General features: G+C 39.1%; 1 protein-coding gene across 3 annotated transcripts in view; it reads right to left on the bottom strand.

Annotated features, from left to right (window-relative positions):
- Nucleotides 1-1,454: 1,454 nt before the first annotated feature.
- Nucleotides 1,455-14,561, bottom strand: part of c29h18orf21 (chromosome 29 C18orf21 homolog) — a 64,121-nt gene continuing 51,014 nt past the window's right edge. For all 3 annotated transcript variants that reach the window (XM_043719055.1, XM_043719056.1, XM_043719057.1), the window contains one exon: nucleotides 1,455-3,974. In XM_043719055.1, coding sequence (XP_043574990.1) covers nucleotides 3,830-3,974 — 145 coding nt within the window. In that variant the 3' untranslated portion in view covers nucleotides 1,455-3,829. The remainder of the gene's footprint in view (nucleotides 3,975-14,561) is intronic.

Here is a 14,561-nt window from a genome sequence, read left to right as displayed (position 1 = left end):
GATGGAAATGTGTCTTTGAAGATCCAATAAAAATTCTGAATAGACAATTGAGATACAGCCATCTTTAAAATGTCCTCCAGTGCAAACAGATTAACTATTTTAACCAATCACTGTCTTCCATTTTTGCCTTCTTCTATGGAAAAATCAACATTTAGGTGTTCCCACTAGCATATCTTATTTAATTCTGCTCAAATAAGTGAAGTACAGAGAGTGTCTCAATCTATTAACAGAAAAATATTGTCTACAAATAAAAGCGCCATAATAGCTTTAGAAATGCTTGAGATAAACCATTCCAATCCTTTGCCATAGTGCCATGAGTAGAACAATAGACAGATTACCTTACTCTTTTGTTTATTTATTCACTTGTATTTGCACAAATCTTGGACTGAGGTGCAGACTCCACGTAAAATTCAAGACCTGCACTTCCTTAGTTTTTATCTTTTTAAAAATTTGTGAAGAAACTATGTTAATAGCCTTTCAGACACTGCTAATGCAACTGAAGTGGGTTTCTGCATTTCAACCACAGCTAACCAGCTGGTGTTACTGCCTCACCTCAAAAATTAGCAGCTGCATGATTGAGCACCATGTCTGCTGCAAAAGATTTGCAGAATTTGCGTTGTTTCTTCACAAACTTGAGTTGGGAAGCAAAAGAAAGCTGAATATTCTAAACTACATTCTTATGTGTGATACCAGAGGATGGTGCTGTGAACCAAGTTCATCGAGTGCTGCTTCATAATGTGAACCTTCTAAGCTCCAAAACTCTCAGGCCCTTCCATCAATCTCAGAAGGCTCCTCCTGCAACTGGATTTTCCTCTCCCCATTTCCTATCCTATCAATCTTTCTATCTTCCAAAAGGTTTCTTTTCTACCCATTGCCCAGTTGGCATTACTAAAATAAATAAAATCAGAGTTTATTCACATCAAAACATTTGAGCGCTTCTCAAAATTCTCAGAGGCTAGGCTCCATCTTGAACTTTCCGCTTTTCTATTTCAGTTCTACTTCACTTTTGTTTTATTTTATTAAATTCTATTGCAAATATTAGCTTCGCTCAGAACTAGTCATCCTGCTTCTCCTTCAGTAGTTTGCTAGTTCAATCTTCATTTCAGGACCTGAGCACAATCAAACACAGTAATGAAGGAATGCTGCACTGACAGAGTTGCTGCTTTTAAGGGGAAATATTAAACCAAGATTCATGAGTTCTCTCCAGTGCACACATAACCTTCTATGCTAGGTGTTGAAGATAATTAAGAATTCTTCAAGTGTCCTGGTGAACATGCATCCCTCAACGAAGATCACTGAAAAATACATTTGGTCTCCTTATTTTAAAAAAATATAGCAACGAAGCAGTATCAAGAAGGTCCACTTGACTCATTCCTGGGATGAAGGGCTTAATTTATGAAGAAAGAACTTGGACACAGTTTAAGATTAATCGTCTCCCTTTTAAGATAGAGGCATTTTCAGTACTGTTAGCATGTGGAATTGTATTCCTAAGAAAGCAATGGAGATTGTATCATTGTATTTATTCAAGGCAGAGGTAGATCCAGTTTAATAAGATCAAGAGTTAAGAAAAAAAGAAAGCACAACACAGCACAGGAGCAGAGCCTTTGGTCCTCCAAGTCCACTCCAAGAATTATGGGCGCACAGAAAGGAAAGGAGTTGAAATCACAGCAAGATCAACCATGGTTGAGCAGGCTCAAAGGGCTGAATGGCCTATTCTTTTTATGATGGCCTAGAATTCTTATTTGATGAAATGACATGGCAGCCCATACAGCACACAGCCAGATCGCCTGATGGGTAAACCAGAGCTATGTTTAGTTAATGTGTGAGGTGATGTGTGAGAAAACAGAGTTCAAAAGATAACGGCAGAACTATGTTCAAATCATTCTACTCCCATCTTTTCATAAAGAAAAGACCTTTTATTCCATTACGCTTTTGCACCAATTTTTTGAAATGGCTTTTGAGTAGTCCAAATTACCTACCCTTTTAACATAGTTCTACAAATATTCCCCCCCCCTCCCTTGCCTTTACATGCAATTTATTTTTTAAAGTTACAACTAAATCTACTTCCATTTAACAGATAAATTACAGTTTGAAGTCCAATCGAAAAGACAGCATTGCTAATAACGTAAACTCTTTCTCACTCACTACTGTATAAAAAGGAGCAACATCTTAATTGTTTATTGAGACATTATATATTTGTACATTACAGAATGGAAGTATTTGGTCATCTTTTCCATGGGTACAATTGACCCTTGCTGCACAAATGTGAATCTTACAGTGCAATGTACAAAAAAGATTTCACACCTTAAAGATAGCATAGCAGTCCAATCTATAATACTGTTCAGCAAGATATATTGACCAAAATAAAAAAGGCAAAATCTGTTTTTCTTGCATGTTATAACAGTTTTCCAAGCCAAATTAGGCAAAAGAGATTGTACCTTTGTAAATATATTACCCAATCTCTGACACTTCCAAGAGCTTTACAAATAATTAGGGAGCACATTGCATTTTCAGTTCTGTAATCTAGGCTCAAAATTAGTACAGATGAATGAAACAGCCCATAGTTCTCAAGTCATTATTAATGTAATTAGGCAAAATTACTATTATTGTAATCAATGATTTTTTTTTGCTGCTGAGTACACATGTATGAGCCCTATAATGTTTCCTTAACGTGGCCATTCGTGTGTGCCAGCTTGAAGGAACTGACTGCTGCTTAGTTTCCATAGGATGTTCCAGGTTGTTGCGCAGCCATGGATTGGATGGAAAATTGATTGTCAATGTTACAGTCTCACACGAATCATTACCGACAATAACAAACTCACTTCAGCTGTTGCAAGAAATGGAAAGATCTCACTGACACAGTAAAACAGGGAATGAATAAACTTGCAATGTATCTGGCCTAGGTACTGGACTAAAACTATTTCATTTTCCAGCAGGACAATTTTTTGCTTTGATAGAAAGTTTTGTTTAAACAGAAACACAACAATATTTTAATAAATTACATCTTCCAAGATGTCTGCTTAAGTATTTCATTAATGTATACATATAACCTTGGAGACAGTATCAATATAATTACACAATACCTATTAATTAGCAAGTTTCCTATTTTTCTACAAACAGGAATTTATTCCCCCGGTCCATCTGTTCTGACCCCTTGCAGCATAACGCCAACCATCCCCAGTTCAATATCACTGACTTGGCAGACAGTCCAATCTCACCAACCTACAAGCACAGACTCTGCCTGAGACCTTTTCAGGGCCAACTAGCAAAAAGCCTAACTCCACAAACACTATACACAATTACAGAAGCCTAAAATGTTAAGTTTGTAAAAGTCGTCATTCCTTTCAGAGGAATTTTAGCAGTAAGAAAGCTGACCCGCGGTTACAGTTAACAGTAAAAGGATTTATGACAACTATTTGTTCACGACCTGCAGCTATTCCCATTTGAACTTCAATATCGAGAAGTCTCATGGATGCGTATCCGTCTGGGGTAGCAGTATGTTTCAGAGAAAAACAGATGGCAGCTTAGCTTACCAACCATGCTGCATACATGCTTCTGTTTAATCTTTAGTATTGCAGAAGCATTGTTACCTGTCAGAGCTGCAACATGCTTTTTATTGTAACATTTCTGACAATTTATTTACAAGCAAAGAGAAACTTACAGCAATATTGCAAAATTCAATTTGCATAAAGCTATATACAGTGTACAGTTGTGCACCCAACCGATTACGCAAATTGACATGCAATTAATTTTTCCCCTTTTTTTCTTGCTCTGACGTTTGTGGACACAGATTAAATGTTACAAAGGAGGTACAAACACAAATTGCAGTTTACACTGAAGTTAGGAAATCGCGAAGAGTCCCTTTATTGTTCTGCTGTTTCTGCTCACAATTCAAAAGCATCTTTAGACGAGAGCAGTGCAGCTTCTTCCCTTTAACTGATTTCAATGAGGCCGATGAAGTAGAAACCGATGTTCTAAAAGGATAAAAGTTATATTGTTAAAGCACGCATAAATAGGAATTATTTTATCTGATGAAGTGACAGACCTGATTAAATACTTTTATTTGAAATCGACATTTAGTTGAAAAATGTCATTTCTAATAACCAAATAAAAATAAGTGGTGTAAAGCCAAAAACATACCTTGCAGTTCTTGAGCTTGCAAGATTGTACCTTCAAGTGTGGTGACATTTAGCAGCCACCTTGTCAGAGGCTAACCTACAGAATGAGGAGCTGAAATAAGCCAGTCATGCCTTCACGTCTGCTCCTCCATTCAGCAAGGTCATGGATAATCTTCTATGTCAACTACACCTTCCTACATTCAACCCATATTCCTCGTTTCCTTTAGTATCAATAAAACTCAGCAATGTCCCGACTGAGTATACTCAACATTGGATCATGAGCAGCTTCTGGGGTAGAGAATTCCAAAGGTTCACAATCCTTCCAATGTTGAGTGTTTATTTAGCCTTTGACCATAAAAACAAATATTGTTCAGCATACACCGTCAATGTCTCTACCTCGCAGTTAGGAGGCCTGGGGGTCATGCCCCACCTGTTCCAGAGAGGTTTAATAACATATTTGAACAGGGTTATTAACAAAATACAGATAGTTCCCAAGTGTGTGTTCTGGAATCCATTTGCAAGTCAAATTTGTATGCAAATCAGAACGTGATACATATATTAGCATTCATAAATTGGATATTTGCAAATCAGGGACACCATGTCTGGTGTAATGGCTTTTTCGTAAATACTAAGAATCATGGGTGGCATGGTAGCTCAGTGGATAGCACTACTTCCAGGTTCGATTCCACCCTCTGGCAACTGTGTATGGAGTTTGCAAGCTCTCCCCATGCCTGCATGAGTTTCCTCCCATAGTCTAAACCCATGCCTGCATGGGTTTCCTCCCATGCTAAAACTACCCATAGTATCCACCGATGTGCAGGGTGATGGATTAGCCAGAGTTACAGGGATAGGTTAGGGGATGGGTCTAGGTGGAACACTCTTCGGAAGGTTGGTGCAGACTCAATGGGCCGAATGGCTTGCTTCTACACTGTAGGGATTCTACGATTCCATTTCTGCTATTTCCTTATTCCCAATTATAATTTCTCCTAATGCTCCCCCAAGAGACCAATGTTTACTTTTACTAATACTTTCCATTTTACATTTCTATTAAGTCCAACCCCAGCTTCAATGTCTGCAGGGCAGCTACTGCGATCACGAGTGGGCTCCTGCCTTTTTCTAAATAAAAGGAGGCAGAACATAGGATGGGGATGATGGCACTCTTAACTCCAGCACCCTGACAGAGCTACCATAGTTGGCAGAGTTGCCACAGTAACAGAAACAGACCCTTTGGTCCAAATATGCCATGCCAACCTCAATCCCAAACTAAACTAGTCTCACCTGCCTGCACTTGGCCCATAGTCCTCCAAATATTTCTTATTCCTGTACTTATCTAAATGTCTTTTAAATGTTATAATTGCATCCACATCTGCCAATTTCTTTGGAAGTCATTCCACACACGAGCCACTGCACAAGAAAAAATAAATTCCCCTTGTATCTTTAAATCTTTCTTTTCTCACCTTCAAAAATTTGCACTCGAGTCTTGAAATCCCACACCTGGTGAAAAGACACTGGCCATATGCCTTATCCATGCCCCTCACGATTTTGTAAAACTCTATAAGGTCACCCTTCAACCTCCTATGCTCCAGTGAAAAAAGTCTCGGACTATCCAGTCTCTCCTTATAACTCAAACACTCTATTCCTGGCAACATCTTGGTAAATCTCTGCTGAACCCGCTCTAGTTTAATAATTTCCTTCCTATAACAGGGTGACCAGAACTGGATACAGTACTCCAGAAGAGGCCTCACCAACATCCTGTGCAACCTCAACATGACATCCCAACTCCTATACTCAAAAGGTCTGAGCAATGAAGGCAAACGTGCTAAATGCCTTAACCACAGTTTACCTGGAATACAAATTTCAAAGAATCATGCACCTGAACCCCTACATGTCTCTGTTCTATAACACTATACAAGGCCCTTCTTTTAACTGCCCTTATTTGTTTTACAATAACACAATCCCTCACATTTATCTAAATTAGACTCCATTTGCCACTCCTGAGCCCATTGACACAATTGATCAAGATCTCGTTGTAATCTTAGATAGCCCTCTTCACTATCCACTATACTACAATTATGATGTTATCCACAAACTTACAGACCATGGTTCTGAAAATCAAACAATTTTTCTGTTGGTAGATTAGATTAGATTAGATTAGTGTGGAAACAGGCCCTTCGGCCCAACAAGTCCACACCGACCCGCCGAAGCACAACCCACCCATACCCCTACATTTACCCCTTACCTAACACTATGGGCAATTTAGCATGGCCAATTCACCTTAGCTGCACATCTTTGTGACTGTGGAGGAAACCGGAGTACCCGGAGGAAACCCACGCAGACACGGGGAGAACGTGCAAACTCCACACAGTCAGTCGCCTGAGGCGGGAACTGAACCCGGGTCTCTGGCGCTGTGAGGCAGCAGTGCTAACCACTGTGCCACCGTGCCGCCCACAAAGTAATTCATCTTGTTTCATGCATTTGAATCTACTGCTCTTGACCTTTCTATTTTAGTGTCACTCTTAATGACTAAGTGATGTGCGATATTACCCTTAATCATTAAGCCCCATTGCGATTATCAAGCTTTCTGGCTTGATATCTGCTTATAATCACAGCATAGAAGAGACTCTTCAGCCCATCTTTCTTGCCATTGATTCTTACTCAAACTGCTACTCTGCTCTATGGCCTCAACATTTGTTCTTTTCAAATTTAACTTTTCCTGAATCCTTCAATTCCTTCATTTGGTTGAAGGCCTTTCTAATACTCTAGTCCCAGCCAGATTTATGTGCAGTTCAACCCATAGAACCTTCCCCAGTATTGGCATCAGCTCTCCAGAAATCAAACATTGCACATGACTAGAATAAATTCCACCCTTTATAGCTTCTTAGAAAACAGTCAACATTCAGTACAGCTAATTATTTTTGGTCCACTAGATGTCCCCTTAAACTCAACTGCACAACAACAACAACAACAACGAGTTCCTCATTGTTTAGAAACAAATCTACAAATCGGTCATAGGTCCAAGTAGATGACATCACACTGCCATTTTGAGTGATGAGGGAGTCAGAGTTATGGGGGATAAGAAAGAAAGTGGAGTTATGATTAGATTAGATTAGATTCCCGACAGTGTGGAAACAGGCCCTTTGGCTCAACAAGTCCACACCGACCCTCCGAAGAGCAACTCGCCCAGATCCATTCCCCTACATTAACCCTTGACTAATCCATCTAACATTACAGGCAATTTAGCATGTCCAATTCACTTAACCTGCACATCTTTGGACTGTGGAAGGAAACCGGAGCACCCGGAGGAAACCCACACAGACACGGGGAGAACATGCAAACTCCACAGGACATTTGCCAGAGGTGGGAATTGAACCGGGGTCCCTGACACTGAGAGGCTGCAGTGCTAACCACTGAGCCACCATGCCGCCACAATAAAATCAGACATGGTCATAACGAACAGTGGAGCAAACTGCTTTACTCTTGCTCCTATTTGTGACCTTATGTTATGCTATTTAATGTGCCACCTAACTAGCTGTTATCAGATTTTGATATCTTCAGTTCAGTTATAAATACAGTAAAAAGCTTAGAGCCCAGTACAGATCTTTTGGGAATTTATATAAATTATCTGGATGTGAATATAGGAGGTATGGTTAATAAGTTTGCAGATGACATTAAAATTGGTGGTGTAGTGGACAGTGAAGAAAATTACCCCCGAGTACAATGGGACCTTGATCAGATGGGCCAATGGGCCAAAGAATGGCAGATGGGGTTTAATTTAGATAAATGTGAGGTGCTGCATTTTGGTAAGGCAAACCAGGCAGGACTTATACATTTAGTGAGACTTGGCGGAGTATTGTCGAACAGAGACATGGGCTGCAGGTGCATAATTCCTTGAAAATGGAGTCTCAGGTAGACAGGATGGTGAAGGCAGTGTTTGGCACCCTTGCTTTCATTGATTAATGCATTGAGTACAAGAGTTGGGATGTCACGTTGCAGTTGTATAGTACATTGGTGAGGCCACTTTTGGAATTCTGCATTCAACTCTGTTCTGGATGCTACAGAAGGATGTTGTTAAACTTGAAAGGATTCCATTAAGGTATACATTATATTGTCAGCAAACAAAAAATGCTGGAGATCACCGTGGGTTAGGCATCATCCATGGAGACAAAGCAAGCTAGCGTCGAGTCTAGATGACTCTTCATCAACTCAAAACATTAGCCTGCCTTCTCTTTGTGCATGCTGCCTGACCTACTGTGATCTCTAGCATTTCTTGTTTCAGTTCAGATTCCAGCATCTGCAGTAATTTGCTCTTACAGGATGTTGTCAGGGTTTGAGCTATAGGGAGAGGCTGAATAGATCAGGGCTTTTCTCCCCAGGATTGATGGAGGCTGAGGAGTGACCTTATAGGTGTTCCTAAAATCATTAGGGTGAATAGCCAAGGTCTTTTTCTCCAGAGTAGGGAAATCCAAAACTAGAGGGAATATGTTTAAGGTTAGAAGGGCAAGATTTAAAAGGGACCTCAAGGGCTATGTTTTCACACAGAAGGTGGTACAGATATGGAATGAGCTGCCAGAGGAAGTGTTGGAGGCTGGTTTAACAACAACATTTAATGGGTATATGAATAGGAAGGGTTTAGAAGCATATGGGCCAAATGCTGGCAAATGGGATTAGATTAATTTAGGATATCTGGTCAGCATGGATGAGTTGGACTGAAGGATCTATTTCCATGCTGTGCAACTCTGACTCTTTCACTAGTCACAGCCTGCCGATTTGAGTAGATAATCATCATCCTTATTCCATTTCCAATCTCCTAAACAATGACTAGACTCAAGTGAAGAGATTTTTGAGGTTCTGTGTACGCTCATTTTGTAGAAGTCTATTTTGTGAAACAGTAACACTTTCTCACATAAATCCCATCCATTAAAACCCCCTTACTTCAAAGTTAGCTATTCAAAAGAAAAGCTTTTTATTAGTCTCAGCTCACCCTTTCCAATGCTCTGCTGTCTCTGACCAGGTTGTGTGTGTAAGCTGCCAGTCACCCTGACCTTAATATTCCCCCAATTGATATCAGACTAAAGGACCTTTTCAACAAAGGAGTCCCTTGGATTGGAGAATTCTGAAAGATCATTATGATATCTACAACTGATTTATTACCCTTGAGTGAAAACAATTGAAATCTGAAGATTTTTTCTATCTTTAGTCTCATTATTTTCTCCACTGTCTTTAAAACTTTAAATCTCTTCATACTTCTCCTAATGTTTTTTATTTGAATGTTTATCCTGCAGCCTTTACGAAAACTAACACAAGACAAATTGGTCATCTCCTGGCTTTTAATTACAGAATGACACATCATAGGAGTCTGTGCCAATAATGGACAGGAAAAGGCATTTGCTGCTAAATGCCAGGCAGACTCAAGATTTATTGCCATTGGCTTCACATTATTTTGATTGGTACTCAAAATCAGTCACCAAGGTATCAAGCCCCAGAGATATGGGTATTGCACATGAGAAAGCAGACTGTACGCCAACATGCTTGCTTCTGCATCTCATCAAATCCTCTGATTTTAAAAGGCCTAGCACAAGCTGTATACCCTGCTTCCTATGGGCACTACTTTGGGCCTCCACCAATGAGGAATGAGGAAAATGCAGTGATAAAAATTGTGCCATTACTGTTAAGATTCTTGATTACCTCAGCCCTACAGGGCCAACCCCCTTCTCCGTGGTTTGACTTATTGCCCCATTCTAGGGTGTCCAGTAAGGAGCCCATCCTCACAGCTATCATGTCCTATCAAGACCCCAAGTATCATTTTTGGTTTAATAGGATTCTCTCATTTCTCTCCCAAGAGAGCACAAAGGTTCATTTAACTTGATCTGTTCTTACTGGACATCTCTCCCATCCAAACAATCAATAAAATGAACCTTTCATGCACCCAGAAGGAAAGTATATCCTCGAGACCGAAAACTAGTCATGATCTTAATGGATAACAGACTAGACACAAAGGGCAGTATGGCCATTCTATTTAGGTTCTTACACTTGCCTCATCATTAATTTATCTAAATTCAGGCACCTGCTCCAGGCACTGGTGCACCACAGGGAAATTTTCAAAAGTAACCATGCTGCACAAAAGGAATGGAGATCTGACGGCACATGGTCTGTCCATTTACATTGTCTAAGCAAAAGTAACCCAGGCACTAAAGTAGGAAACCATGCAGCACACGAGGTTTTTACATGATAATTTTTCTCAGCATATGAAACAGCTTTTCCTTCAAGCTGCAATGAGTACTATCATGAAAACAAATCAATATTTTGAAATTAATGCATGGATCGCATATTCCATTGGAAAAAGTGTTCATAGAGATTCCTGTGGGAAATCTCATGATAACATGCTCACAGGTAAATTATATCTATTTCCCTGTAACACTAACAGGTCGAGCTCAAATTGGATTGAGTGTTAATCTGTTGACTGACTCTATTTCCTTCAACATCATAAATCGTTCTTTAGGAAACACAGCTTTGTTTCATTAGTAACATCTCCCACCTGCTCAGTTTGTTCAATATTAAGAACCCTATCGTTTACACTTTGATTCTGGTCTTAAATGCCTCCAAATCCTAGGTGATTTGAAAACAAAAAATTCTGATGTTATATCAGGGGTTCGGGATGCATAGCATGGGTACTGTTGCTTCTAAGATGACCAGTATCTCCAAGGGTTGTACAAGCCAAGTGATAACATTCAGGACAATACTTGCAACCCAGCTGTTTCCTTTGGTCTGTCTTGAACTCAAATCATTGCTTGATCTACACCATGAACTGTGCAGCCCACTCCACATTTCAGACGACTTCTTTTCTATGCTAACCTTCTATAGTCAACTCTGGTCATATAACAAATTTCTTGCTTCTGGTTTTGCTCTCCCACTCAGAATTTACATCAACTCACCCATATTATTTACTGTGCATTAATATCTGGCCCTTTGCTTGCTTCAACACCATGGTCCTTCTCTGGACTCTAATCCCTAACCTCAACTAACTCAGTAATTATTTATGCCACCTTTTCTACAGTAGATCAATTTCTTATTATCCTTGAATTAATTTCTCAATTAAATAAACTTCCAATGGTAAATATCTATTCCTTTAAATCCTCCAGCTTTTATTCATCTCTGGATTCTATTATCCCTTATTACTATTCATAATATCTGTCCTCTAATTGCAGGTTACTAAATACCTAGATATCTGCATATTTCCAATCACAACTGACAGTTTAACATTCAAGGTTCCTATTCAAATATTTAAGATGAAATTAAAATTGACAATTAATTAATTGGGCAATGCAAAACATACAATTGATCACATTTTGACACTATACACTGAATAATTCAACTACTTGTGCTAAACTGACTGAAAACATTAAAACAGAGGCTGCTGGAAGTACTCAGCAGCTTAGGTAATATCTGTAAAAAAAAAGAGAAAATTAAAATTTCTGGTCAATGATCTTTGTTCAAAATTGAGCAAATTTCGAGATGCATTAGATTTGAAAGGGAGGTTTTAAAGGACACAGAGTTCTGAGGAAAGGTAGAAGACAGGAAAAACTGAACGACAAAACAGCAGGTCTTACAGAACCCAAGGGAATGGCAATTGAGTAAGAAATTGTTGAACTGAGAGTCCAGAAGACTTTAAAATGCCTAATCAAAAGATGAGAGGTTGTTTCCAGAATTAAGCATCACTGCAATTGTGCAGCTTGACATCAGGCCTTTTGACTAGCTCTTTGCACATTTTGTTTTTTGTTTAATTTGTCCCATCACCATTTCCTCTAACCCTAGAAGACTAACTTTTGTTATTGAATCTTTCATCTTCCACGCTATCACATACTGCTGTCTCTTTTTGGCCCTATAAGTTTGAAATAACCATTCTTCCAGACTCAAAATGCCGGAGCTTCATAGTTTCCTAACAGTTCTCCATGTACAGTGGATGACAAATTGCTGCACGGTGCTTGACTGCAGTGACACCATGGTTGTTCGTTCACATAGTAATTTGTTCCTAGTGCTTTCGGAATAAATAAGAGACCTTCCTTTGTCTTTGTCCCTTCTACCCTTGCTCAAACCTTTTTTCTTCATCTTTAACTTTTTCAAGCTCAGTTGAATGATCAAGCTGAAACATTAACTTTTATCTCTCCAGATATGCTGTCTGACCTGCTATTTCCAATGTTTTGTTTCTATTTAATATTTCACACATCTGCAACATTGTTATTAAAATATTGATTTATAGATTTATTCATTGCATCTGCTCTATGTATTTTCCTTGTGAAATCAACAGAACAAACTACGCAATGTAGCAGGCAGCATGTAAATTTATTCACCAACACTTCATGACCCACTTGCCAAAAATGTCTTCCCTCCACCTACAAATTTATCAGAGCTTCACACAACTTCATTTTTCAGTTCAGAATTCAATTATGAAAACATTTTTATATATACATATATGCACCTAAATCAAATGTTCCTCTCAAAGAAGAACATTAATAAAATTTATTTGACAGACATTTAAGGAACCTTACTCAATATATAACACCACACAAAGTTAACAGTTAAAATAATTAGCATTTTCATGTATCTTACAAAAAAATTGGGTCACTATACTTGGGAAATGCATTATTTTTGTTCAGCACTGCAGTTGTATGCAGAGTTGAACAGTTATTTGAAATAATTGAAATATTTGAACTTTGGATTAGAGAAATTTAATTGAACTTAACCACAAAGGTGGCAGTGTACAGTATTTATTATAATTGCAGTGCATGAGCACTGGGACTGTTGCACTTACACTCTTTTCAGTGATAAGAGTATACATCATTGCAGGGAAAAGGAGACATTTGACAAAATGTTATTTCTCTTTTTTTCACAAATGCTGAAGACCTGCTGAGTATGCACAGCAACTTTTCTTTCCCCCAAGTTTCAATTCATTCAAAATCCTGCCAAAGCTATCTTATGTCCCTTTTTACCCTCTGATTTCCCTCAAGTATACTCCCACTGCCTTTATACTCTAAGGATTCACTCGATCTATCCTGTCTATACCTTACATATGCTTCCTTCTTTTTCTTAATCAAACACTCAACTTATTTAGTCATCCAGCATTCCCTATACCTACCAGCCTTTCCTTTCACCCTGACAGGAATATACTTTCTCAGGATTCTTGTTATCTCATTTCAGAAGGCTTCCCATTTTCCAGCCGTCCCTTTACCTGCGAATATCTGTCCCCAATCAGCCTTTGAAAGCTCTTGCCTATTGTTGTCAAAATTGACCTTTCTCCAATTTAGAACTTCAACTTTTAGATCTGGTCTATCCTTTTCCATCACTATTTTAAATCTAATAGAATTATGGTCACTGGCCCCAAAGTGCTCCCTCACTGACACCTCAGTCACCTTATTTCCCAAGAGTAGGTCAAGTTTTGCACCTTCCCTAGTAGGTACATCCACATACTGAATCACAAAATTGTCTTGTACACACTTAACAAATTCCTCTCCATCTAAACTCTTAACACTATGGCAACCCCAGACTATGTTTGGAAAGTTAAAATCCTCTACCATAACCACCCTATTATTCTTACAGATAGCTGAGATCTCCTTACAAGTTTGTTTCTCAATTTCCCTCTGACTTTTAGGTCTATAATACAGTCCCAATAAGGTGATCATCTCTTATTTCTCAGTTCCACCCAAATAACTTCCCTGGATGTATTTCCAGGAATGTCCTCCCTCAGCACAGCTGTAACACTGTCCCTTATCAAAAACGCCACTCCCCCTCCTCTCTTGCCTCCCTTTCTATCCTTCCTGTAGCATTTGTGTACTGGAACATTAAGCTGCCAGTCCTCCCCATCCCTGAGCCGTGTCCCTGTAATTGCTATGATATCCCAGTCCCATGTTCTTAACCATGCCCTGAGTTCAATGCCCCTTGCATTGAGGTAAATGCAGTTTAATTTGTTAGTCCTACCTTGTCCCTGCCTGCCCTGACTGTTTGACTCTCTTCTGTTCTCAATTGTATCAGTCTCAGATTGATCTCTTTCCTCACTATCTCCCTGGGTCCACAAAGAACTGGGCACTGTAATATATGTAGCTTCCAGTTTGCAAACAAGCGCCATACTCTGAGCCTGACTGACAATCTTAAAATAATTGTCAACATAATTCTTACTATGCTCAAGATTATTTAAGAAATGTTGTCCAAGCATGGAATCGCATCTAATGTTGGAGATTGAGTTTTGTAAGCCCTGGCTGGTAGGTTACAGAGAGTATCTTGCTTGTTCTGCACCAGTGAGAACTTATGCTATGATCCACCAGTTTATAGGACATACACCACATTACTCATTTGTGAGATCAGCATAATATACTTTTGGCTTGACAATCTGATCCTGTTAGTTGCGAATATTACTCGTGTTGCTATTACATCGCAGCACGATTGAGCTAA

Source organism: Chiloscyllium plagiosum, chromosome 29 (genome assembly GCF_004010195.1).
Source record: "Chiloscyllium plagiosum isolate BGI_BamShark_2017 chromosome 29, ASM401019v2, whole genome shotgun sequence".
NCBI classification, from domain to species: Eukaryota; Metazoa; Chordata; class Chondrichthyes; order Orectolobiformes; family Hemiscylliidae; genus Chiloscyllium; species Chiloscyllium plagiosum.
This window is presented reverse-complemented; position numbering and strand designations above follow the sequence as displayed.